The 27,338-nt window shown below is 42.7% G+C and overlaps 1 protein-coding gene across 4 annotated transcripts in view; it reads left to right on the top strand.

The window, feature by feature from the left end:
- The window catches only part of SPPL3 (signal peptide peptidase like 3), a 143,978-nt gene that overhangs the window by 107,559 nt on the left and 9,081 nt on the right, over nt 1–27,338 (top strand). For all 4 annotated transcript variants that reach the window (XR_013348050.1, XM_077834939.1, XM_077834937.1 and 1 more), the window contains 5 exons: nt 5,410–5,529; nt 7,926–8,004; nt 9,880–9,992; nt 23,301–23,407; nt 24,430–24,593. Coding sequence is in view for 3 of the 4 variants with exons in the window: in XM_077834939.1 (XP_077691065.1) it covers nt 5,410–5,529; nt 7,926–8,004; nt 9,880–9,992; nt 23,301–23,407; nt 24,430–24,593 (583 nt within the window). In the remaining variant the exon portion in view is untranslated. The remainder of the gene's footprint in view (nt 1–5,409; nt 5,530–7,925; nt 8,005–9,879; nt 9,993–23,300; nt 23,408–24,429; nt 24,594–27,338) is intronic.

Here is a 27,338-nt window from a genome sequence, read left to right as displayed (position 1 = left end):
AAGAGGTACTATGTGCCTTCAGAGGGATCTGAGTTTCTCTTCTCTCACCCCTCCCCATACCACTCCTCATTCCCTTGTCATTCAGACAGCGATGGAACGGGCCCGGCAGCAACATCCACGCTCAGGGCTTAAATTCTCAGAGTATTTCCTGGAGCCTGCGGCTCCCACAGGTTTGAAAATATTTACTGGAGCTCCGCTCTGGACAGCTCTGGCTGAACTTTAAGCCCTGCCCATGCTCCACCGCAGCGGACTTGACCTTCTGCATCACAAGGTTTTCTCGTCTGCCAGCCTTCTATTTTGCATTTCCAATTATTTGGCTCTGTTCACCAAGTGTGACTTGCTTAGCTGTAGCAAGATGGCTGACTTCACAGACAAACTGCCCCAGCAGTATTAAGCCTTCTTTGAGGCTACCCTAGAGGAGGGGAAGTTAGTTGTGAGGACAATTCTACAGGCCACGGCCACAGCAAATAATTCTTTGCACACAATGGCTACAGGGATCATCATGTGCAGGGAGTTGTGGCTATATTTGTTAGGTTTCCCGAGGGAGGTCCAGACCACCATATAGGTCCTCCCTTTCGATGAGTCTCATCTCTTCAATCAGAGGACTGATGACTCCCCTCGCTCCTCAAAGACTCCAGTGCCACTCTTTGATCACTGGGTATCTACACACCAGCATCCAAACACAAATTCTATCACCCGCCTCCAACACAGCAATTTAGAGCTCCCCAATTCTTCCACCAGTGGTCCTATGAGTCTCCTCACAAGCGGCAGAAGAGCCAATGGCCCAGTCCTCCATGTTCATGGAATCATAGGACTGGAAGGGACCTTGAGAGGTCGTCCAGTCCAGTCCCCTGCACTCACAGCAGGACTAAGTACTATCTAGACCATTCCTGAGAGGCGCCTGTCTAACCTGTTCCCAAAAATCTGACTGAGATTCCACAACCTCCCTAGGCAATTTATTCCAGTGCTTAATCACCCTGACAGAAAGTTTTTCCCAATGTCCAACCTAAACCTCCGCTGCTGCAGTTTAAGATCATTGCTCCTTGTCCCATCCCCAGAGGTCAAGAAGAACAATTCCTCTCCTTCCTCCTTGTAACAACCTTCTGTGTACTTGAAAACTGCTGTCATGTCCCCTCTCAGTCCTCTCTTCTCCAGACTAAACAAACCCAACTTTTTCAATCTTCCATCATAGGTCGTGCTTTCTAGACCTTCAGTCATTTCTGTTGCTCTTCTCTGGACCCTCTCCAATTTGTCCGCATCTCTCCTGAAATGCAGCGCCCAGAACCGGACACAATACTCCAGTTGAGGCCCAACCAGTGTGGAGCAGAGCGGAAGAATTACTTCTCATGTCTTGCTTATAACACTCCTGCTTACACATCCCAGAATTATGTTCCCCTTTTTTGCAACAGTGTTACACTGTTGACTCATATTGAGCTTGTGGTCCACTATGACCTTCAGGTCTCTTTCCGCAGTATTCCTTCCTAGGCAGTCATTCCCCATTTTGTATGTGTGCAACTGATTGTTCCTTCCTAAATGGAGTATTTTGCATCTGTCCTCTTTGAATTTCATCCTGTTCAGACCATTTCTCCAGTTTGTCCAGATCATTTTGAATTTTAATCCTATCCTCCAAAGTACTTTCAACCCCTCCCAGCTTGGTATCATCCGCAAACTTTATAAATGTCGTGACAAAGTTCATCCTCTGCCTTGGTGGGTCCTCCACTTATTGGTGAATTTTCTCATCTCAGAGGTTCACGGCAGCCCTTGGTTTGGCCGCTTTCGTGGCTCAAATCTGCTGTTCACTCAGGTAGCCTCATCACTGGCCAGCATTGGGAACGGAAGAACAATCACTGCAGTCTCTGCTGATCCACCTAGTGGATTGGGGAACAGGCCAGAGACCTTCCCCTCTGGTGGAACCCACAGTCCAGTACAACTCCTCCGGTATCAAGTAGGGAGTTGGAGGGATGGGGAGAACTGGGGCCTGCCCTCTACTCCGGGTTCCAGCCCAGGGCCCTGTGGTTTGCAGCTGTCTACAGTGGTTCTTGTAACAGCTGTGTGACAGCTACAACTCCCTGGGCTACTTCCCCATGGCCTCCTCCCAACCCCTTCTTTATTTTCACCACAGGACCTCCCTCCTGATGTCTGATAATGCTTGTACTTCTCAGTCTTCCAGTAATACGCTTTCTCACTCTCAGCTTCTTGCGCCTCTTGCTCCCAGCTCTTCCCACACACCACAAACTGAAGTGAGCTCCTTTTTAAACCCAGGTGTCCTGATTAGCCTGCCTTACTTGATTCTAGTAGCTTCTTGATTGGTTGCAGGTGTTCTAATCAGCCTGTCTGCCTTAATTGTTTCCAGAATGTTCCTGATTATTCTGGAACCTTCCCTGTTACCTTACCCAGGGAAAAGGGACCTACTTAACCTGGGGCTAATCTGTCACTCTCCTATAGCCATCTGGCCCGACCCTCTCACAATGTACTTTCTATGGCATTATATAAATCATTGATGAAGATATTGAACAGAACTGAACCTAGAACTGATCCCTCCGGGACCCCATTCGTTATGCCCTTCCAGCATGACTGTGAACCACTGATAACTGCTCTCTGGGAACAGCTTTCTAACCAATATTGCACCCACCTTGCAGTAGCTCCACCTAGGTTGTATTTCCCTTTCTTGTTTATGAAGGTTCATCACAACCTCCAGCATCTCATACTCAAGTCTTTTTGGAAGCGTTATTTCTGAATGCAACCAGGGAGCTGCCAACCACTGTCTCTCACTGTGCACCTGACCCACTCCCTTTGGGGGGTGTTCAGCACTCTTTTTACCAGCTTGGAGTGTGACAACAATGGACAAATGGGTCCTGGAAGTCATTCAACATGGGTATACGATCAAGTTCACAATGCTATCTCACTCACATTTCCCCCCCCTTAACCTCTTGAAGTGTTCTATCTTTGAGAATTGCATCTGCATTTTCACACTTAAGAGATATGAATAACCCAGAAGAGCATAGTTTCAGAAACACTCTAGAAAGCTGTGTTTGTTGGGAACGCACAAATACCGTTGGTGGAGCTGAACCTATAAAATGTCTTGTGGGTTCCAACAGCCTCCAATCTTTTTCCATAAGTTGCCTTCATTTATTGCATGTAAAACTTAGCTTGGCTTTTCAGCCAAAACTTTTAAGTGTTTTATAGTTTAATGTTTTAGGAGTGTTGTAGTGGCTTTTAGTGTGTGTTCTGTTTTTGTACTGTTGTGAAGCCTTTATTCTGGTCTGGAATTTGGACTGCTGTACCTAACACACAGTTGCTGCTTGGTTTAAGAAGTTTGGCTTAAAGCGGTGTCCTGCTTTTTCAAGATGATGGAGTTGAACTCCACAAAGAATGCCTTATCTACCTAGAGGAAGGCTATTTCCGGGCTTACTGTTCTGGGTGCCAACATGCCCTGCTTTGTGGAAGGTTCCTGGGTCACTGGTGCTGGGATTGCAGAGGCCATACACTGCAATTTAGGGTTAGGCAAGCAACCTCTTTTTATTCCTCATCTGTTTCGTCATCTTCAAAATAATGGATTGAGGCCATCACAACCAAAGAGCTTCAGTGGTTCTCAAACTGGGGGCCGTGAGGTGGTTATGGGGTGGGGGGGGGGTCGTGAGCTTTTTCAGCCCCAACGCATGCCTGTACTCTGGCTGACAGCCCAAGCTCTTCAGAGCTGGGTGGCTGAAGAGCAGGGGTTGCTGGCCAGGCACACAGCTCTGAAGGCAGCACCACCCCCAGCAGCAGTGCAGAAGTAAGGGTGGAATGGTATGCAGGGGTCGTCATTTTTTGAGGGGGGGTCATCACAGCCTGAAATATTTTCAATGGGGGTCCCAGCCAAAAACAGTTTGGGAACCCCTTAAACACTATTTTTAGTTTTTATCAAAGCCCCATTTCAGTAACCACCTTGTTCTCTCATCTCCCAGAAGTCTGATTCTTAGACTCCAGTTAATTTAGGATGGTGCCATGTATATTCTCACTGGCACCAAGCTATTTCAACAGATTACTTCTGTTTTTAAAAATTATTTTTTGAGTCCCTGTACAATTCTGTATTGATTTTTTTAAAGTTAGTGATCATTAAGCTTAATAGGGCCCAACATATCTTTCACCGTACCATACGATATGTTCTTAATGTCACTGAGTGGATCAGACTTAAAACCTTTAGTATTTATGCTCCATGTTTAGAGAGTCTGCTTTCAAGAATAAATTTTACAGGTGACTTTTTATACTAATTTATGTTTATAGTTAAATAGTCCGCTAAATCGGTACATATTATGTAATATTTTCAAAATTACCTTTGGGTATGTCTACACGACAATTAAAAACCTGTGGCTGGCCCTTGCAACTGACTTGGGCTCACAGGGCTGAGACTAAGTTGTAGACATTCGGGCTCAGGCTGCAGCCTGTGGTCTGGGACCCTCCCACCTCACAGGGTCCTAGAATCTAGGCTCCAGCCTGAGCCTGAATTCAGCCACTTAGTCCAACCCCTGTGAGCCTGGATCAGTTGGCAAGGGCCAGCTGTGGGTTTTAAATTGCAGTGCAGACATACCCTTAGTGATTTAGGTGCTTTTGAAAACTTGATCATTAGCTTTTTACTCTGTAAGTTATCGTGTGACTTACAAAGAATGCTATATAAATGCACAGTGGCCTTCTCTTGAATAGGATTTAAAGGTGTGGTATTAAACTGAGCTAGCTCACACAGTTGAACACCTTCTAAAATTCTAGTTAAGACCAAGGAAGTTCTTTAGCGTATGCTAAACTGGTCAAGTTAAAGCAACCTTTAACTCAACCAGTTTAGCCCCGGCTAAAGAACATCTTGCTTTGTCATCTTGACTAGAGTTTTAGAACTCTAACATGATAACGCCATTCTTTTAAATCTTCGACAACACTGATTTTGTCTCGATTAAGGTAAATAGTATGGTAAACATGAGATGGGATTGGGAATCAAATTACCACAATTAATGCTAAACCTGCTGTCATATCTTGATAGTCACAAACAACATCCTGAGCACAGACTGCCACCATTCCCCATCCATCCCTCTCCCTGGGCTCCACAGAGCTGTTGCTGCTGTTCTTTACCTAGCCCCTGTGAAAGAGTAGTAAGTCTTAGTTGAAGAACCAGTTTTGCATTCAGTACTGTAGCTAGGCCCTGGTGTATTTCCTTGAAATTAAATGGGTATCTCAGAATCCGTATTCTTTTAAGTCAGCAGTATAATGACCAAATTCACTATAAAGTTCTTGGATACGTTTGGGAACTGGACTACAAAAACAGACTAGGAGAAGATGTAAATACAATATTCTGTTTTAGTATGTGTGCTGAGAAATCCCATAAATGAAACCTGTTATATTCTTTCATAAATGAAACCTGTTGTATTCTTTCTCCTGCAGGTATCCAGACCATCGATTCCACCCAGGCACTGTTCCTTCCGATTGGAGCATCTGTTTCTCTCCTAGTCATGTTCTTCTTCTTTGATTCAGTTCAAGTAGTCTTTACGATATGCACAGCAGGTGACTACATTCTCTTCTATTCATGTTCATCCGTCTCAAACAGGAAATGTTAAGCATTCTGAGTCTTGTCACTATGAACTGAAATGCATTTATGGATCATGTGATCCAAGTATATGAAAATAAGTTATGACCTGACAACTCTCAAAGGTTGTATTTCTACACTTACACTATTTTAAAGAAATTTATTATGTGGAGAGTCTGATAAATCATTTGAATGATGAATTGGCCAATTTTTTTGAGAGATGGGGAAGGAACTTTTAAAAATAAAATGCATGCGTACATTATAAATTAATGCCCATAACTGTGGATAGCAGTGCTTCAGAATCCAGACTTTCATATTTTTCTTTTTCTTCAATGCTTTTAATTTCAGAGAGTCCTTTTGGTCTTTTCCCTATTGTTTTTGTTGTTTATCCTTGTTTAATATTCAAGGCACAGCAGCAAACTATCCTGATGCAAAGGAAAGATAGGAAAAAATAGTAAGAAGCTAGTATGGCTCCATTGGGAGCTTTCTAATTACCTGAAAATCAGAAGTGAAAACATGGCCATGTTACCTAGGATGAGAACAAAAGAAAAGCACAAGCATGTTGGGACAAAATCAAAAAGGCTAAGGCACAAAATGAGTTGCCTCAAGCAGGGGACATAAAAGACCATAAAAAAGGTTCAATAGATACGTTAGGAGCAAAAGAAAGATGAAGAAACTGTAGGTGCTCTACTTAGTGGGGAAGAAGAGTTGATAACGGACGATATCAAGAAGACTCAGGTGTTTCTGTTTTGCTTCATTCTTGACTTAAAAACGTAAATTGTGACCAGATACTTAACACAATATTAACACGGGGAAGGAATGCAAGCCAAAATAGGGGAATAGCAGGTTAAAGAGAGTATTTAGTTAAATTAGATGTTTCAAGTTGGCAGGACCTGATGAAATTCACCCTAAGGTGGTTACGGAACTAGCTGAAGCAGCGTCATTAGGGATTATCTTTGAGAACTCATGGAGGATGGGTGAGGTCCCAGAGGACTGGAGAACCACAAACATAGTACCTATCTTTAAAAAGGGGAACAAAGAGGACCCAGGGAGCTATAGACCATTTAGCTTAACTTGGGTGCCTGGGAAGATACTGGAACAAATTATTACAGTTTGTAAGCACTTAGAGGGTAATAGGGTTATAAGGAATAGCCAGCCAGCATGGATTTGTCAAGAACAAATCATGCCAAACTAACCTAATTTCCTTGTTTGGCAAGGTTGCTGGCTAGTGGATGGGGGTGGTTATATGTTAAGAGCTGCTGTAAAAAGGACACTGATCAGTTGTTCTCCAAGTCCACTGAAGGTGGGACGAGAAGTAATGGGCTTAATCTGCAGCAAAGAGATTTAGATTAAATATTAGGAATAATTTTCTAACTACAAGGATAGTTGAACTCTGAAATAGGCTTTCAAGGAAGGTTGTGGAATCTCCCATCATTGGAGGTTTTTAAGAACAGGTTAGACCAACACCTGTCAGGAATTGTTTTGGTATATTTGGTCCTGCCTCAGCACTGGGGGCTGAACTAGAAGACCTCTCAAGGTCCCTTCCAACACTACATTTCTATTACTTTGATTTTTGTACATTTTGAATGAATGTGTATAAAAATTAACTTGGTAACCATAGTAAATAAAATAAAAAGCAAATAAGTAGCCATATGACTTCGTAGCTGTAGCTCACTAAAGCTTGTACTCAGATAAATTGGTTAGTCTCTAAGGTGCCACAAGTACTCCTTTTCTTTTTTACTATGGCAGTGCCACCCCTTCACATTTTCACCCTTTTGGCTGTTCCTGCTTTCTGTGTCAAGTCAAATTTTATCTAATGATGACTGTAAACTCCATGGCGTAGGGATAGTTTCTTTTAAGTGTAATGCATAAATAACTAAATATTAACTTAGCCCTAATTCTCCACATTGCCCTTTACCAGTTTTTATTGATTAAGACATTACAAATAGATTTTAAAATCAATGAATTGAAGGCCAGCAAGCCTCTCAACTTTGCAGGCTACATCTTCTAAGAATTCAGAAACTGCTTTAGCTTAGATTTTTGCATACAAGCAAATGTCAACACTTTGACTTCGGAAAAAATTTATAGTGGCCTTTTGACCCTACTTCTGCAGTTCTTCAGAACACTGTTTGCCGATCAAGATATCGGTAAGAAGGTCCGTCCTACTGCTCCGGTTTGGCAGAGCCATGAATATGCTACACACAGCAAAAATTGACCCCATCTACCCTCAAGCTGATTCTGTGAAGAGGGGATTTTAAATGTTGTAGTATACACTAATAAGACAGTGTCACAAAGCTTTCTCAGACTGGGAGCTGTTTGCACACAGTAGAAAATGGATCTGAATGTACTAACGTTACATTTTCTCTTTTTCTAGTCCTTGCAACAATAGCCTTTGCTTTCCTTCTGCTCCCGATGTGCCAGTATTTAACACGACCTTGTTCTCCTCAAAACAAGTAAGGACTAGATAAATCTTTTGCTTTTCTTTTGTATGCATTTATTTCTCTTAATGAGATTTTTTTTTTTAACTGGGGTTTCTGCTACTAGCACTAACTCCAGGGCTCTAGTGCTGATTGTTTGTATAAGTTCTGGTTCTCTTTGCCAAAACCATGTTCCCACTTTGAAGCTAGGAAGCACAATTTCTGCCTGTCATGCACACTTGCCAGCATGGGAAATATGATACTATTGTAGGGGATTAGTGTTCTTCAGTGTTTTTCAGAAGTTTTGGCTTGCTTTGGGTGAGATTTCATTGTGTTTAGGAGCTGGGGTTGGACTTTTATATTACGCTACCACAGTTGCATTATGGTCATTAACTCTAGATGTTTCAAAGACTATAGTGACCGTGCAATAGCCACCTTAACATGAATGACAGCTGTTTAGTGCCCTTTTTAAAATGAGTTGCAGGTCTTGCGTACAGGAGTCTGCATTGCAAAACCGTTCATATTCAGTATCAGTTGATAGTCAACCCTGATAACAGTCTCAGCAGAAGAGCCAAGAATTAAATGGACATAGACCAGGATGGATAAAAATTGCTGTTTTTTTTGTGATTTAAATCAGTTTATTTAAATTAAATACCGGTTTATTTTTTAGAAGAGACCTTTCTAAAAATAAATTTGAAATTATGACAACCTGTGTTAAGGCCTAATTTTTAAAATATTTTAATTTAGTATAGTAAATTTGTTTTTGAAGGTAAACAGTACATGTTTGCTGCTGAAGTTTTAAAGAAAGTCTGACCTAGTTAAGCACCTTGAGCAAGCATTTGTTGAAGTGCTAAGCCTGCTTTTGACCCATGATACATAGATTTATTTTAATCTCTCTATCTGTCTTCTGTTCTGCATGTGCAGAGAGAATATTTTCTTCATTTCGCTTTACTAAGTTAGTTCAATGACTAGTTAATTCAAAGTTAAGAAACCAATTGGGAATTGAAAAATCAAGAGAGCTTGTTTTCCTCTTCCAATCTATTAATAAAATTAGCTGTGAGCAGATGAGATCTGCTAGTTCTAAAATCTTGAAGTACATGATGACCAGAAATAATAATTTCTACTTACTAACTACAGAAACTTCATTTGATTAGTAATTAGCTTTGAATGCTAAACTTTTTAATGTATCCAACACATTTGAGATACCTTCATTTAACTAATAAAAAAGCATTTTAAAATTGTTTTTGTATGTATTTTTAAGTGAATTCTAATTTCTATCCAAGTTGATACAAATCACAAAAAGTAAATCTAGTAAATATGAAATGCGTTGTTACCAATTTCTAACATAATAAAATATGTGAAATTAAGAATCTGAATAAATGTAAATTAAACTATATAATTGCTTAAATAAATGTGTGGATATAGTATATCTACCTATTTAGCAAAATGAAGCACCAAATTTAGTGTAAAGGTTCTATTTAGTTGCAAATAAACATGTTTTAATATTTACTAATCAATGAGAATAAACCTTTCTTTAGGAAAATAGCTATATACAAATGTAAAACAGGATTAAAATTGATTTAAATCAAGGTGTTCTGCTTGCTGATTTAAATTATGATTAAAATCAGTGATTTAAACTGCTTTGATTTAAATCTGCGTACACTAACATAGACTAACCCTTTCATCCCTCCACTTCCGAATTTAGGCAAGTTATTTAAATGTGGAGAAAGCCTTTATTGTTGCTGCCTTTGGTACCTATTTTGTGGCAAAGAGAACTTCCCTTTCAGGTCTGTCTGGCATCTTTTATGAATATTAGTACTTATGAGCCTCGTCCAAACAGAGCCAGAGGTTTTTCTGTTCTTTAAATGGAAAGCATTAAATCTTTGAACTAATATAGTGTGCTGTTTCCAGGATTTCCTTTGGCTGTTGTGGACGTTTCACTGCTGCTGAACTGCTCTCATTCTCCCTGTCTGTCATGCTTGTCCTTATCTGGGTCCTAACTGGCCACTGGCTCCTCATGGATGGTAAGTATGTGAAATGTGGGACAAGTCCCAGTTTATATATATTAACTGGCAAAGCCAGGGCCCAGGTGAAATTTGCTAACATTGATGCCTTCCTGAGTCATACAAGTAAAATGTTAGACTGCACTTGGCAAACCTTTGTAAAATATGTGGCAAGCTAATGGAGAGTCTGTACAGATACTGAAGTTGTTCACTTAACTCACATTGCAGTAATGTGGTGGGGTTTTGTCTGTTTGCAAAACAGGATTTATATAATTTAACACTTCTAACCAAGAACTCCTTTATACTTCTGGATACCTTTAAGGAAAAATTATCCCAGTGGGCAGCAACACAAGCCGCTTTAAATCAATGTGAGCTAGTGGAGATGATTTGTTTCTAGCAGTAATGGAAGGATTCTGCTATGTGTGAGGAAAAGGAACTGTACTGACTCTTTCCTGCCTTCCACCAGCAAACGGTGTTCGTGCTGGTCTGGCCAGGAGTGATGAAGTTGTAGCCTCAGTGTTAATAGTTAAGAAAGCGAAATTCTGCTTAAATATACAAGTGATCCTCCACACAATTCTTTCCTCCTTCATTCTCTGAATATCTCTTTTTTTCAGTGCCTCTGATTTTGTGTAAATTGTACAGATTTTCGTGATAGACATGAATGGGATAGTGTTTTAATTTTAATATTTAAAATATAAATGTTTCCTGCTCCTGCAGACGTGTCTTGAGTAAAGGGTCAGACAGTCTGAAGTCAGTAGACCTGATTTTGTTTTTCACATAGTTTTAAAATGAATTCTCAAACTTTTTCATGGCATAGATCACATCTCAATAGACCTTTCCTCACCCATTTGTGATGATCTGGAGCACCTCCCTTTTTACATCCATGATAGAATAACATCCCGGTGGCAACTTCAGCAATTGGTTACATGGAAAAATAATGCTTGAAAAGTGGTTATAAATATCTAAAGTTACATTAAATGCAATTTAGCAGCTGAAAACAAAGAGGAAAGTCAGCACCATGTGTCCATATAGCTTTCTGCAGATCATAGTGCTTCCTGGACCACCAGTGGTCCTTAGATCATAGTTTGTGAATTTTTGTTTCAAAAGAAAGATTTAATCTCTCTAAGTATACATTGTAAAACAGTAAGGAGATTTGCGTATAGCAGTTTATCTGGCAGAGAGATATTAAATATCTCCTCAGACAAAAGATTAAAATCTCATTTCTGCCTCTGTGATTACATCCCCTGATCTCATCTAGTGGAGTGGTTTCTTGATCAGGAAGCAGCTGAAGAGTGCTTGACCTTTTAACATCTCTCAAAATCAGTTCTGATTTCTAGCTGATTCCTACTGTTCATTTTGATTATTTTTGAACTGATGTATGTAGAATATGGTACTTATAGGTCAAGACACTTAAGTAAAACCTTCCTTCTTCAAGTGCCCTACTGCTGGCAAAAGATAAAACCTCACCCACACAAACGTTTAATGAAAAGCATGAGGCAACTGAAGTTGCATTCAGGTTTGTTCAGTGAAATCACTTTGATATAACTTGTTTCATACTTGAAGACAAAAGTTGCAAGACTACTTGGTCATCTGAGAAGTAATCTGAAGAACGGCACTCTCTGAAATTGGTACTGGTAGAAGAAGATCTGATGATAAGGAAGGGGACAGACATTGAATAGCCTATTTTATCCATTTTTTTAACTGCTGTAATCTCTCTTGTAGTTGTGTTATAAGGTCTTGTCACTTTTAGATGACCTGATTCACATTGACAATTCATACTTATGAAGGCAGGTTAATGGAACAATCTGTTGCTGCCCAGCCATTTGTTTTTGGTTTACATGTGCATGTTGATGGAAGCAGAAAGAGCTCTGTTTCGTTAGTGAACTAGGCTGTAATTACTCTCTCCTGCATTCACTCTAGAACAAGTTGGTATTGAGGCGAGGTAGTTGTGGTGAGGGCCCCATTGTACTAGATGCTGTCAATAAAGTAACACTACTGTAGTAATGGAAGAAGCCTCCAGCTTTGCATGTATTGGGGAGACAATGTAGGGCATTTTCTGGCTAACTACTCAACACAGCATAAACCAAAGAAGGGTTGTCATGGCATTGTGGTGGTATTAGCATCCAGTGTGAATGGTTGATGTCCCACCTCAGCACTGGACTAGTTAGTGTCTTAATCTTATATGTAAGTCTTAGGATAGAGTGAAGATTAGGACTGGTCCTATTGTGCTGGTCACCAATTGCACTCTGAGTTTGCTCTGAGTGTTCTTGGAGTTCCTCTCCATAGTAGTACTGGAGTCACTGAAGCTGATAGTGCTCAGTGACAACAACATTCATGTGGATTGGAGCTCTTCTGAAACAAATCGGGGATTTCATGGGACCAATGGCGGAATTTCAGGAAGTACAACCCTTGGGTAAGCCTAGCTTTTTCTGCTGGGCTGCTAATTCAAGAGGAATTCCTGTTGAGAGGAATTTTCTTACTTACATATAAAATCACTTACATTCAGTGGGAATGAGGCAAATTCTTGAGGAGGGACAAAACAGTCTTCCCAGTTTTGTCGGGAAGGTACCATTCTAAGGTACCTGAGCTGTTGAGAGTATTTTATGCAACAATTTGTGTTTGGGCCAGCTGTCCTTCCTGGCTGGTAAAAGCCAGTGGGAAGATATTGGACTATCGTTGGAGATAATGAACACATCTTTGGAGGAGTACCGATTGCCTAGTTCAGTTAAAGAAAAGTGTGTAGCAGCTGCTCAAGAAACCGTAGCTTGATCCTGACAGTCTGGCTGACAATTGTCCTGTCCTATCTTGAATTTTTGGTTAAGTTTATTAAAAAGGTTGTGATGACTACTCTCACGGTATCTAGTTGCCTCATATCTCCTTGATGTTTGTCAGTCTGGTTGCTGACATGGATGAGGCTAGATGAGAGCTAGCAAATTGAGGCTCAATCCAGAAAAGACTGAGGTGCTGGTTGTGTTTGGGGGAAGTAGCTGGGAGGAGGGGGTGAGAATAATATCTGCTCCATAAATTGAGGGTTTGTCTAGCATTTGTTCAGGTTTGCAAACTAAGTTAGTCTCCCAACTGCCACTAGAAGATCAGAGAGAAGCAACAGCTTTTTATCACATATGTGGCCATGAGATTATGATGATTCCTTTGACTATGGAAGTGATGTCTCATCTGTGCCTTTTGTCATCTCAAGATTAGATACAGAACCCTGCTTCACTTTGGGCTATCCCTTAAAATCACCTGGAAACTGAAGCTGGCAAAGTGTGTTGGGTTCTACTGTTTAAGCAGAGTAGCTTACCTTGAACGTATAACGTTACCCTGTGATCTGCAGTGGCTACCTATACATTTTTGGGTAGAGTTCAGGGTGTTGGTTTTGACTTATAAAGCCCCACAAGGCTTGTCTACATGGGGAAATTGACCAGTGTAACTATATCAGTTACATCATTAAGTTATGTCAAGAGTGCTTAGAACATATGTATAGGTGTCTTTTTAGGATGTATAAATCCAAATAAATTAAATGTTCTTGAGTAATATTGAGCAGGGAAGGGCCCGTTAGGGTTGCCAACTTTCTAATAGCAGGAAACCAAACACCCTTGCCCCACCCCTTCTCCAAGGTCCTGCCCCTGCTCATTCCATCCCCCTTCCTCCATTGCTCATTCTCCCCCACTGTTGCTCACTCGCTTATTTTCACTGGGCTGGGGCAGAGGATTGGGGTGCAGGAGGAGGTGAGGACTCCAGCTGGGGGATGCAGGCTCTGGGGTGGGGCTGGGGATGAGGGGTTTGGGGTGCAGGAGGGGACTCCGGGCTCTGGGGAGGGGATGAGAGGTCTGGAGTGTGGGAGGGGTCTCCGGGCTGAGGCAGCGGGTTGGGGTGTGGGAGGGGGTACAGGTTCCAGGATGGGGCCAGAAATGAGGAGTTCAGGATGTGGGAGGGGGCTTTGGGCTGGGGCAGGGGGTTAGGGTGCAGGAGGGAGTGGGGGCTCTAGCTGGGAGTGTGGACTCTGGGTTGGAACCGGGCATGAGGGGTTGGGGGTGGAGGAGGGGGTGAGGGATGCAGGCTCTGTGTGGCACTTACCTCAGGTGGCTCTCAGGAAGTGGCCGGCATGTCTGGCTACTAGGCAGAGGCGTGGCCAGGGGGCTCCCGTGTGCTGCCTCCGCCTCCATAGCTCCAATTAGCCATGGTTTCTGGCCAATGGGAGGTTCCGAGCTGGTGCATGGAGCCCCCATGGTCCCCCCTACACCTAGGAGCCAGGTATGCTGGGCGCTTCCTGGGAGCTGCGTGGAGCCAGGTAGGGAGTCTGCCAGCCCCACTGTGCTGCCAACTAGACTTTTAACAGCCTGGTCAGCAGTGCTGACTGGAGCCGGCAGGGTCCCTTTTCGACCAGGTGTTCTGGTCGAAAACTGGACACCTGGCAACCCTAGGGCCTGTAGAGGCCTTTGTCAGGAAAACAAGCTCTCCAGCTTTACCATTGTAGGTAAACTGTAGTCACATTTCCTTGCATGTCTCCTGTTTCTCTGTAATTGAGTACTGGATTCTAATAAATTAATCTGATTTGAGGAGGAAAGGTGGCAGTTATAGTTCTCAGTAATGCATGCAAAAGGAGCATTTACTATTCTTTAAACCACTGTGTGCCAGTGGCTTTTTCTCCATGTACATTGGTTTTGCCCTCCCACTCAGACAGTTGATCTTTTGTTTGTCTGTCAGAAGAAAGTGAAACAGATGGTGCAAGTGTGTGCTCGCATCAGTCTGGCAGACCATTGGTCTTGGCCTGACAGAAAGGAGGGGAGAAAACACCCGATTCATCTTGTGTTTTTCTGAACTCAGACAATATCTCCCTTTTCATTTGCCATAGAGCCTTTTTCCTCTTCCATAGCCAGTTGACAGCACCTACAAAGTCTAGGTCCTGCTGGCACACACCACCACTGTATGAATCCTGGCATCTTTTCCCCGGGGCAGCTGGCTGAGCTGTTCCCAAAGTTCAGGGGTATTTTACATAATAGAAAGCAAAGTTGTTTTTCCCAGGATGATTGTTTTGACACATGATGTATGTTTGTGGGTTTTAAAAATGCTTATTTCTCAGTGTGGAGTGTTTGGAATGTTTTGGTTCTGTTTTTGCTTGGATGGCAAAATGGACTGAGGACTTAATGAGTATAACATGGCAAGTGCCCGAGTACATCCTCTCTTAAGTATGGAAATAGCCTTCCCATGTTTTTGTTCAATTGGAGGTGGATAATATGAACACAATGGGTAGACAGTAATGTCTTTTTCCTCATGGGCATAGAGGATTTGAGCAGCTACAGAGGCATGAGGGACTATTTTGGAACTTAGCTATGCTGAGGGAATTGAGTAGAAGTTAATTTGAAGGTATTCTGCTTCAGGTTAACTAACATTCTCTGCAGAATATACTTAAAATTGTGTTAGGAAACTTCTGCTAACGTACCCAGAAACATAAGATTTACCACACTAAGTCAGAACTTCAAGCTCAGTATCCTGTTTCTTTGAGTGACCACCAATTGTTCCTTCCTGGGAAGGTAGAGGGAAAATTGCATCTGCCAATTTATGTAATACTCTGTGGTTTTCTGCTTACCAGCCTGCAAACCACAGCAGTTTGATTAACTCTGCTACACAGTGACTGAAAGATTGCAATGTTGTAACAGAGCTTAAACTGTCTCCTTTCTAACTGCGGAAACAGGGACCCTAAGAACTTTACCATATATATGAAGGTAGTATATACAAAAAATGCTAAATTAACTGCACACAAAGTCCTTAAGGATCCTTGAATCACATTCACAGCCCAACAGATCCCCATATCTAAAAATAATTAAAACCTGTCCCTGTAACGACATGGCACCCACGTCTTGTGAGCTCCCTCCTCAGGTCGGGTGCGCCAGCAGTCTTTAAAGCAGTCCCAGCCTTAGTATTGGGCCATACCCTCAGGGTTTCCTCCGTGAAAGCAATGGTTTTGCCCTCTTAGTCTATTCTGGCCCCAGCTCTCCAGCTGGGACGTCTGACAGTACAGTCCCCTTCTGGGGTTTTACTGCTGTCCAATTGTAGGCCCTTCCCGGTGGCCTATGCACAGGACCCGGGCCCACCAACTAATCCAGCTCCCAGCCCAGGGACCCTAAGAATAGCAGCTGTGTACTGCTGTGTCCCCTTAGCAAAACTGCCTTCAGTTCGTGGGCCACTTCTCCACAGCCCTAGCCTTCACAAACGCTTTACCCTTAGCTCAAGGCCCTTCTAAGTTCAGGCCCAGCAGCCAGCCAGGAGCTCTTCCTCGCTCCCCCAGTCCCTACTAGCATTGAACATTGTGCTGCAGTTCCATTTGGCCAACCAGGCGCACCCTCTGCACTCCTCTAGCTCCAGCAAGGAACGGCAAGGATGTCTCTGGTGCTGCATCTCCTTTTTATAGGGCCCTCCTAGGCCCTGATTGGCTGTTTCCCCTGCAGTCACTCATCCTGCTTGGAGGACCTCTCCACTGCTCCTTTCCTGAGATGAGTGTGGCAGGACCATGAGGCCTCCAATAGGGGACCTCTGGGCCTAGTCCACCCTGTTGCAGTCCCTCTATTAAATAGTTGTATATGAAACATAGAGAAGCTTAGAACTAGTGATTAACAGAACTGTTTAGTGTCAGATTTCTTGAGCTATTTCTGGGTGGGGGACAAAGCTTAATTTTAATTTCACTGAAGATATTAGTGCATGGTTCTTGTTCCAGGGCCCTGCTCCTCAGACAAGTCATGCAGAAACATCCACTAACTCTTTTGAGATGTTGTGATTCTGTGATGCACTGGTAGCATGCTGCAACTATAGGTACCTCAGAGGTTCTGGAACCTTTGTTAGTTCCTTTCCATTTTGTAGTCAGTCAAGGAGATCCCCACTATAGCTGCCCAGTGATCTTAACCAATGCAGCTGTGATTCTTGTGGCCTTTTGCCTCTTATGTCCTCAGATGGTTTGGTCTACAACCCAATAGAGCTTTGGCCATTTTAGGTCTGTCAGCATCCTGTGTGTTTTTGTCTGGTTAGGCACATCCTGAGGATTTTCAGTTTTTTCTGTGGCCTCAGGATTGTTCATGTGTTAGGTACATTCTCCAACTTTGCTTTTTTAGCGAGGTGTTAAATGCTTGGAGACTTGGCACAAGTTGACAGTGGAGCTGGTCTCAGACATGCTTGCGTCCAAGCTCTGTTCTGTGGGTTTTTTCATTGATTGTCTTTTCCATTTTTTAGGCCCCAGTTTACAGCTTCCAGTATCTATCCATGCCAGCAAGGCCCAGCATGTAGCTTCTGGGTAGAGTTACCGTTTTTCTGTGGTGTGTATTCAGCACGTACCTTGGTACCAGGAGATTATTATTGTTAGACACTATATAGAGTTTCTAATGATTTAAAACTTTTAGGTGCTCTTTCTATATCTTTGGGTTTTGGGAGTTCAGGGTATCGAAGACACTTCTATATGGACTAGCCCAACAGTCTCCGCTAAGGTCTAATGACTATGCATACTTGGAATCAAGCCACCATATGTCTTGCAAGCTGGCATTGTCCAGGGAGATGAGCACTGGTATAGTGTAACTTGTTGCATTTGAGTGCTTTGGCACACTCTCTCTAATGACCTCGAGCACGGACATGCTGAGTCATAAGACTACAGCCTGTTTGGTACATAATGCCTAGGGCAGTAGTGTCCAGATGTCCTTCAGTACTAGCATCCTGCAAAAAGAAGCACATTGGTGCCTAGGGCTGTTAGTGTCGGACTTCTTAGCGCACTACAGCCATGCAGGATCTATGTATGGTTGTCTGGGAAAGTCAGCACTTAATGCTGTAGGCACTGGGTCCCATGGAGTAGTCGCATTGTGTGAAGCTGCAGTGTTGGCATCTGGTACTACCACTGTTAGGTCTCTTTTGGTCCATTGGCACTGCATAAATGCATAGATTCATTTGTAGATTATAAGTCCAGAAGTGACAATTTTGACCCTCTAGTCTGATGTATATAACTCAAGCCAGAGGACTTCCATGAATTAATTCCTGTTTGAACAAGAGCAGATCTTTTAGGAAAACAGTCTTTTGTTAAAAATTGCCTGTGATAGAGAATCCACCGCAATCCTTGGTTAAGTGTTGCAATGGTTAATTACCCTTACTGTTAAAAAAGACGTGCCCTATTTCCAGTCAGAATTTATCCAGCTTAACTTCCAGTTCTTGGATCTTGTTATTCCTTTGTCTGCTAGATTGAAAAGCACTCTATCAAATTTTTGTTCCCCATGTAGCTACTTATAGACTATGAGCAGGTTCTCCCACTTAATCTTCTATTTGTTAAACTATACAGATTGAGTCCCTAAGTCTGTCGCTGTAACACATGTTTTGCAATTTTTAATCATTTTCATGGCTCTTCTGTGAGCCCTCTGCAATTTATCAACATCCTTCTTGAGTGACACTAGAACCTAACACAGTATTCCAATAAGGGGGGCACCAGTACTAAACACAAAAGGAAATATAACCTTCCTATTCAATATTCCTATTTATGCATCCGAGGATTGCATTATTCCTTTTGGCCACATCTCCATTCTGGGAGCTCATGTTCAGCTGATTATCCCCCAAGTCTTTCAGAATCACTGCTTCCCAGGATAGAGTCCCTCATCCTGTAAATATGACCTACGTTCCAAGATGTAAACTTCAAATTTGGCCACATTAAAACGCATATTGTTTGCTTGCGTTCAGTTTACCAAGCAATCCAGATTACTCTGTTGGAGGGGAGGGATAGCTCAGTGGTTTGAGCATTGGGCTGCTAAACCCAGGGTTGTGAGTTCAATCCTTGAGGGGGCCATTTAGGGATCAGGGGGCAAAAACTGGGGATTGGTCCTGCTTTGAGCAGGGGGCTGGACTAGATGACCTCCTGAGGTCCCTTCCAACCCTGATATTCTATCATTCTATGAAGCCCATGGATTGGCATTTGGGAGCTGCCAGCATGCAACTGCTTGCAGTAGTTCGGTATTTGAGGTTACCAGTGCCAGGCCTCTTGCCACTCTCGCAAGCTATGAAGATAACACCTCAGCATTTGGGACTGCTGACATCAGGCTCCCTTCTGCACACCAGCAACTGGCAAGAAAGATATACCAATGTCTGAGGTGGTTTGTTGAGGGTTTCTTTCAATACACTGATGTTGCTTATGCACTCGCCTCATGCTTTGCACAGCCAGGGATAAACCTTCACCTTCTTCTGTTCCTTCTGCATTCTGGTGTGAGTCTTTATGCACCAGCACCTGAAGCTGTTGGTCCCCTTTTGAGATTGAGCTAACACTTCAGTGCCTGGGGATGTCAATACCATGCCCTTCAGCACTGTGACATGTTACTGGCTGGTGCATTGGCAGAGCTTGGCTGAATGTGCCTGGGTCTGCTGGTTCTGCACCCCACTTGGTTTTGCTGCCTTATTTGTAGCTTAATCCCTGCCGTTGTATCTCTTGTCAGGGCAGGTAGGTATTCTCAACAGTCATTCTCTACCAGATACATACAAACAGTGGCTTCTCCTTGATAGTGCTCAGAGCCCTCTTCTTGGGTGTGGCTGTTTCTTGGTTAGGTGGGGAGGGTGTAAAGTAGTGGTTCTCTCCCAAATGATGTGCTAGTGTGACACAACTCATCATAGATTTGTGCAGATCTCAATAATACAATCTCCCACTACCTTTAGAAAATGCTTTAGGAAACAGTGAAATAGTTTAAATGTGGATATTGTAACTATCACTGAGCATCTTAGTTAACACTCATGGAGATCAAAACCATAGTTCACACTTCTGTTACTTTAGCACAGTGTATTGCCAAAACATGACAAAAGCTTCCCTGGGTGTGTCTTCCAAAGCCTCACCGATCCATGCCAATGGATACTGCCAATAGATAAGGCAACTGGATCAGGGTCTGTTGCACTGCATACAGTTAAACTACAATGTCAAGCACATAGAAGGAGAGGGAAATATTTTCAGGCCTCTAAGAAGTGTTGCCAACAATGAAACATTATATACTTTTTTGCATCTTAATAGTGTTCCTTAACAGCTGCAAAAATGCGTAATTTATTAACCTGCTGTCCTGTCTTAATCTGTGAAGATGAAGGTATGTTTCATCCTCAACTCAGGAACTGGGTTTTTGTTTCCTTTCCTAGCCCTTGCATTCTTTTAGTGTAATTGTGGTGTCATGCATGTATGCCTGTATTTGGGCAGTACTAGAGGAATTAAAGGGAAATAATAAACACTAAGAATAAATCTTGTCATTGGTAAAAGTACTTCCATTTCAAACTAATTATAAGCTGAAATCTTCTCCTTAAAGTAGGTAGCCTTGCGCTAATACTAACCTGGGCTTTAGATAAATCTCTTAACTGATTTAAGACAGAATGTTCTTTTGTATTTACTGTCCTGCCAGAAGAGCCTGTAACTAAGCCTGCATGCTGAGTTATTGAATCCATGCTGTTTCCTTGATGCTCGTGTGTCAAATTGTTTAGCCCTCAGTAATTTGCTTATGTTTTTAGTTGGTTACAATTTATGCAGCAATAGTTGGGATATTTTTTATCTCGTTAATTTCATTATTTATTAAAGCCTGCAGCAATACCACCTTGTGCTGTTTAAACCCTGTCAGCTTTCCCAAGCTAAGCAGGATCAAGTTAGGTTATTACTTAGCTCAAGGGTGGGCAAACTATGGCCCACGGGCTGCATCCAGCCCACAAATCATTTTAAGTTGGCCTGCAAGCTGCATTAGCGGCTCTGTCCTGCTCCAGCTGGGGCGGGGCCACACCACACGGCTTGGCCCCTCTCTGGTGCTCCAGATGGGGTGCTGGGTCGGGGCCGGACCACTTGGGTTGGCCCTCCTCCGGCACTCCTGCCAGGGCGCTGGGTTGGGTACCACACCACGCAGCTCGGCCCCGCTCTGGCCGGGGCGCACAGTCAGGGGCTGCACCACGCGGCTCCCTGAAAGCCGGGATGGCCCTGCTCCAGCTCTTACGCACTCCATTGGGAGCTGCAGGGACAGTGCCTGCGGATGGGGCAGCGTGCAGAACCGCCTGGCTGTGCCTCAGCGTAGAAGCCGGAGAAGGGACATGCCACTGCTTCTGGGAGCCGCTTGAGGTAAGTGCTGCTCGGAGCCTGCACCCCCGAGCGTCTACCCACGCCCCAACTCCTGATCCCCCTCCCGCTCGCCAAACCCTTTGATCCAAGCCTGGAGCACCCTCCTGCACCCCAAACCTCTCATCCCCAGCCCCACCCCAGAACCCACACCCCCAGCCAGAACCTGCACCCCTGCCCCCAGCCCTGATCCCCATCCCGCCCTCCGAAACCCTCAGTCCCAGCCCAGAGCACCCCCTACACCCCAAACACCTCATCCCCAGCCCAGATCCTGCACCCCCTCCCGCAACCCAGCCCTAATTTTGTGAGCATTCATGGCCCGCCATACAATTTCTATTCCCTGATGTGGCCACCGTGCCAAAAAGTTTGCCCACCCCTGACTTGGATGAAAGATAAACCATGTGTGCTGTGGGAAGTCATGTTGGTAATTTGGTGGTTGCACTATTTCCTGTGAGTTAGTATTGAACCACTGCCTCAGCATGTTGATAGGAAGATTGTGCTGCTTTCAGATTAAATGTGATTTCAAGATGCTAACCACTTGTACTTAAAAGTTAATGGCTTTTTGTGCAAGAATAAGGGTATTAATTAATGTGCCTTAGCCTAGTCAAATTCCCACTCTAATAATCACATTCCTCCTGTGTAAATTCCCCTGTGTTTTAATTTGGTGAAGGGTAGTATTCACTTCCTTTCGTAAATCACTTTTGATTTTTCTGTGCCCTGTTAAACTGCTATTCCACATCTGCAGTGGTTCCTTTTCAATGAAATTATGGCTATAATGTCTTACTTACCCCACAAGGCTCTATTACAGCTGTTAAAGTTTAATGCGTTGAGATCCCAGGATGAAAGTTGATTAAAGTGCATATTAATTATCCTACTTTAGGGCTTTACATACATGCAGTTGAAATTGAACTGGTTCTCAGAAGTAAAGGCAAGGCTTTGGTAACAGGAGGGCAGGAAGATGTGGTGATTAGTTTCAGTTCACCTTCTTAGTTTTTTCTCCACAAAAATATTGTGCAGGAGATAGAATGGCTCCTCTCCATTTCTTTGCAATTGGCAACCCACCAAGCACACATGCATTACTTTTTTTCTTTACTTTGAGAAAGCATTCACTTTATGGTTTGAGAATAAGTAGTTTTTGCAGCTTTCTGCTTGTTGGTTGCATTGCCACTTTGGACTGGATATCAAGATGAAGACACTGAATAAAGCCAGTAGCCTATTACTTCATCACTTTCTAGCTCTCCATCCTGAACAGTCTGTATGTTACTGTTCTCTAAATGTTCCCCTACAATTTTTTTGCGATCGGAGTGGAGGAAGGTGGTGTAACCCTGCCTGAGCTTTTTAATTCCCTTAAGTTGAAGTTTAGATTTCCATTTTCAATTACTAAGTTCAATGCATTTCTTAAACAAAACCCTGTTATGTCTAATTTGGGGATTATATATATGATGTATCAAATGCCAGCTCCTAAACTATTAGGAGTTGGTCATGCCATTGAAATGGTCATTCTTGCAATAAGGTCTCTACTTTTGACCTATGACTGTAAGGTCACAATAATTTGTCTATTTTTAGTAAAATAAAACCTTATGGGAAGAGGGAAGAAGTTTAGATAATCAAGGTTTCATATGAGGGGAAATCATTCATGTTCTAGACAGTATGGGATAAGTCTACAGTGCAATTGAAGGGGGGATTGCAACTTGAGTAGGTATATCTGTACTAGTTTCCTTCAAGCTAGCATAGCTAAAAATAGCAGAGAAGACGTGGTGGCCCGGGCTTCAGTGAAGGTTGTACATGTCCACCTGGAAACATGGGTACATTTTTGCATCACTAGCCTGTGACTTGATCTGGGCCACAGCCCACTACATCTTCACTGCTATTTTTAGATATGCTAGCTACATTAAAACTAGCATAGGAATGCCTGCCTGAGCTCAGTTATACTTTGGATCGCAGTGAGGCATACCCTGTGGGACCATGACCCTATTGTTGGTAACTGAAGTTTACTTAAGTGAGATTGTATTAAATTCCCAATCAGGTATGCCTATTACTATGAGTCTCTGTTTACAGTCTGTCCAGTATAGATACTGCAGATACGATTTTCTTTGTTCTACCTGTCATCTCAACTCTGGGAGAGGAGACCACGGAGTCTTAGTGCTGTATGGACTAGATGACTATCTTGCTGCAAATGTGGGCCGCCTTTACCTGCTACTGTAATCCTGAATACTGAACAAATTATGTACTTTACTGTTTTGTAGCTCTGGCGATGGGCCTGTGTGTTGCAATGATTGCCTTTGTTCGGCTGCCGAGCCTCAAGGTTTCCTGTTTGCTGCTTTCGGGGTTACTAATTTATGATGTCTTTTGGGTAAGTTTCCATTTCTTTTCAAACGCCTTCTGTCCTTCATATTTATAATTGGCCCTTTCTTTCTTGTCAACTAAAATAGTTCTAAACAAAGAAAATTCTGAGCTTCGGCAAAGCCAGAAGATGAGCCTAGTTAGGCCAATTCTGAGCCTTGTTTAAAAAATATGCAATAGGATGCAGAATCCTTTACTCATTAACCATTTGACAAATGCAGAACTGCAGTTAGAGCATTTCAACCATGGCATATCATAGAAAGAGAGAGAACAGATTGGAAAACAAAAGCAAAACTGCTGCAGTCTGGACTGAACGTGTCCAAACAAACACTGAAGCCTCATGTACACTGGGAAGCTGATCTGTTACTGACTCTGGTTATCAGTGTCGGGATCCTTAAACCAGTGCTGAAAATTGCTTAACTGCTGGTATAGATGGGGGAAGATCATTCTCAGCATACAACTGAGACTTGATGGAACACACTTTTGTAACAGTGATGAAAATGGCTTTGTCCAATCTACATTAGTAGTTAACTGTTTTAATTACTGGCTCAGGGGAACTACTTGCCAACAAGTGCTGGCAGTGGGTCAGTATCCCGTTATATGCAGGGTTTAGTAGTGTAAGAGACTATTCGTTCCTGAATGGAAAAGTGCATAGTTTGAGTGCCTCTGTTTAAAGGGAAGACATCCCAAATCTATTCTTTTTTTCCTAGCTTTCTATATTGTCAGTGCCCAGCCTGTGACTTTCCAATCCTTGTTCCTCCCCTGCAAAATTATGCAGCCAGTGATTTAAGATTAATATTCCAGTTCATTAGTGCCATATTCAGTCTTCTAGAGGACAATTGCAACTAAAAAATCCTTTTATCTGAACTCTTCCAACACTTGCTTTTATTTCCCTGTCCTACAGGCAGTTCCCACGTATGTGTGTGTGTGTTTCCTCTTCCCTTGAACAGAGCAGAAGCCAGAGGAGTGTCATATTTGAGTTGCTTTCTAATTGCAGCTTGTTTGGTCTCTAATTATTTTTCTACTCTCTAGGTGTTTTTTTCTGCCTACATCTTTAATAGCAATGTTATGGTGAAAGTGGCCACGCAACCAGCTGATAATCCCCTTGATGTTTTATCCCGGAAGTTGCATCTGGGACCAAATGTAGGTAGAGATGTTCCCCGCCTGTCACTGCCTGGCAAGCTTGTCTTTCCAAGGTAAGAGTAGCCACTGTTATACCGTACTACGGAACAAAAGGTATCACTCACTTTCTGTTAGCAATAAGGCTACTAAAGAGTATAGGCATAAGCTCCTGTTCACTTTCACTTCAGTTATTACTCCTGAAGGAATTCTGCGCCACTGTGCAATGCAAAATTTTGCAGAAATTAATGTTGTGCATGCAGAATTTCCTTTCCCCCTTACAGAAATGGGCTGCAGAGATGTTGGCTGCCACTAGGGGCTGCTGGACCTGGCAGAGCCCCGCTCACAAATAGAAGACAAGGTTTGGGGGAGGGCAAGGGAGCTGGAGGGTTCCCAACATGCCCTGAAGGAAGGAGGTGGCATGCAGTAAACTGTGCAAGCCCAGGATCCAGCATCGGGCTGTTTTCCCTTCTATATCCCTGGGCTCGGGGAGGGGAGGGTCTGAGTGTCTGGGGCTGGATGGAGGGGTGGCAGCAGTGCAGCTGGGCTCTGTGGGGGAGGGGGTGTGTGTGTCTGGGTGGGGAGGGCCTGCAGTTGGGCTCTGGGGGGAAAGGGGTGTAAGTGTCTAGGTTGGGGGCGTGGCTGGGTGGGGGGTGGGCAGAAGGGATGTGAGTGGCTGGGGGTGGGGCACGGCTGGGCCCTGCAGGGTGCTGGGGGAGAGAAAGGGATTTGAGGGTCTGGGCTGGGAGGGTGGCACGGCTGGGCTCTGGGGGGAAGGGGTGAGAGTGGCTGGGCCGGGAGGGTAGTGCAGCTGGGCTCTGGGGGGAAGAGGGTGAGAGTGTCTAGCTTTGTCGTAGGGGTTTCTTTAACTCTCTCTAATCCTGGGTGAATTTTTGTGTCTGTATTGTTACAGACATACTTGCTGACAGGTATTTTGTAATAATTTAACAAAATGATTGAAACTGGCATGATTATATAGTGTTGTTTTAACAAATAAAATTTGCAGAATTTTAATTTTTTGGCACGGAATTTTTTGGTGCTAAATTCCCCCAAGAGTAAACAGTTATCCTCCTTTCATAGGAGTTTGGAAATAGAATTGGTATACTGACTTAGACCAATGGCCGTCTGGTATAGTATTCCATCTCTGACAGGGGCCAATACTGGATGTTCCAGAGGTGGGTGCAATAAATCCCATAGAGGACAATTAGAGAATAACCTGCCCATAGGAAAAGTTACTTACTACCCCTGTTGTTGGTGGCTGGGTTCTTCCTTGAAGTATGGGGGTTTATATCCTTTATTAATACATAATGTATTTTATCCTATTTACTATAAAATGTGAATGATCTTATTATTCATGTAAATGTCTAATCCTTTTTTGAATCCCACTAAGGTGTTGGCTTTGATACCTTGTAGCATTTAGTTCCTTGTGCATGCCATGTGTAGTTTCTTTTTAACAGTTTTAAATCTTCCCTTTCAGTTGTACTGAAACTCCCCTTGTTCCATGTTTTATGTAAGAATGTAAATAGGAGCATCCCATTTATACTGTGTGCACCATCTATTTTGTGTACTCTTGTCATGTCTCCTTGCTAAATTAAAACAGACCAATATTTTTAATCTTTTCATATAGATAGATTTCCATGCCTCTAATTATTTTTATTGCGCACCTCTGAACCCATTCTGTTTTTGCTATTTCTTTGACATAGGCTAACCAGAATAAAACATGGTATTCTGGATGAAGGACATGCCATCTGTTTATGTAATAGCATTATAATTTTGGTTTGTTCTGTTTCATTCTTTAAATGATGTAATATTTTGTTTGCATTTTTGACCACTGCAGTATACTAAATAAAGATTTTTACTGAGTGGTTCCACAGTGACACAACAGGTCTCTTTCCTGTGCATTATCTTTTATTTGTCAGCACTGAATTTCATCTGCCAATATGCTGCCCATTCACCTTAGTTCTGTTAGGTCCCTCTGAAGATAGTCAGTCTTCCCTAGTTTTGACTAACCTAAACTATTGTCACCAGAAAATCTCATGGTTTAACTCTTTGACCCATTATCCAGTCCCTCAGCATAATGAATAAATATGCATTTAATGTATTAAAATATTTAAGTAAATATAAATTTCAATAAATTAATTAAATAAATTAACTAAATCTGGTGAGATAATATATATGGGGAACTGGTGGCACCATTGCTAATGTTTTGCCATGTTGAAGATAGACCACTTATTCCCATTCTTTCTTACCCCCTAGCCAGTTTCTAATCGTCACAGTACTCCACCTTTGTCCCCCCATGACTGTTTTCTTACAAGACTTTTGTGAGATACTTTTTCAGAGGCCTTCTGAAAGTTCAGCTATCAGCTGCTTCCCTTTCTTCCCACTATTTTTGTTTATCTATTCAAATAATTTTTCTAGATTAGAAACGTCATTCTATTTTACAAAAGCCAGGGTGGTTTACCCTTATATGATCATCTAGGGGTTTTTATAATTCTATTTTTAATTACTGTTTTTACCAATTCATTAACTTTTGAAGTAAAGACTCACTGGTCTGTAATACCCAGAATCTCTCCATTTGTCTCCTTTAAATTATATTTGCTGCCCTCCAGTCCTCTGGTGTAGTAGTTGAGAGAGTGCATATTTCTGGCAGTTCAGCTACTTCATTTCTTGATATCTTTCAGAACTGTTGGTCCTGAGGACAGTTGCTCTCTTAATTTAGTTTGTTCAATCACTATCTTTTTCCTGACATCTTAATCTTCTTTGTTCGGTGTATATATAGTAGTTGAAGTCACACTTTACTATTTTTTATTCTGATCCCATTC

Source organism: Eretmochelys imbricata, chromosome 15 (genome assembly GCF_965152235.1).
Source record: "Eretmochelys imbricata isolate rEreImb1 chromosome 15, rEreImb1.hap1, whole genome shotgun sequence".
Classification (NCBI taxonomy): Eukaryota; Metazoa; Chordata; order Testudines; family Cheloniidae; genus Eretmochelys; species Eretmochelys imbricata.
This window is presented reverse-complemented; position numbering and strand designations above follow the sequence as displayed.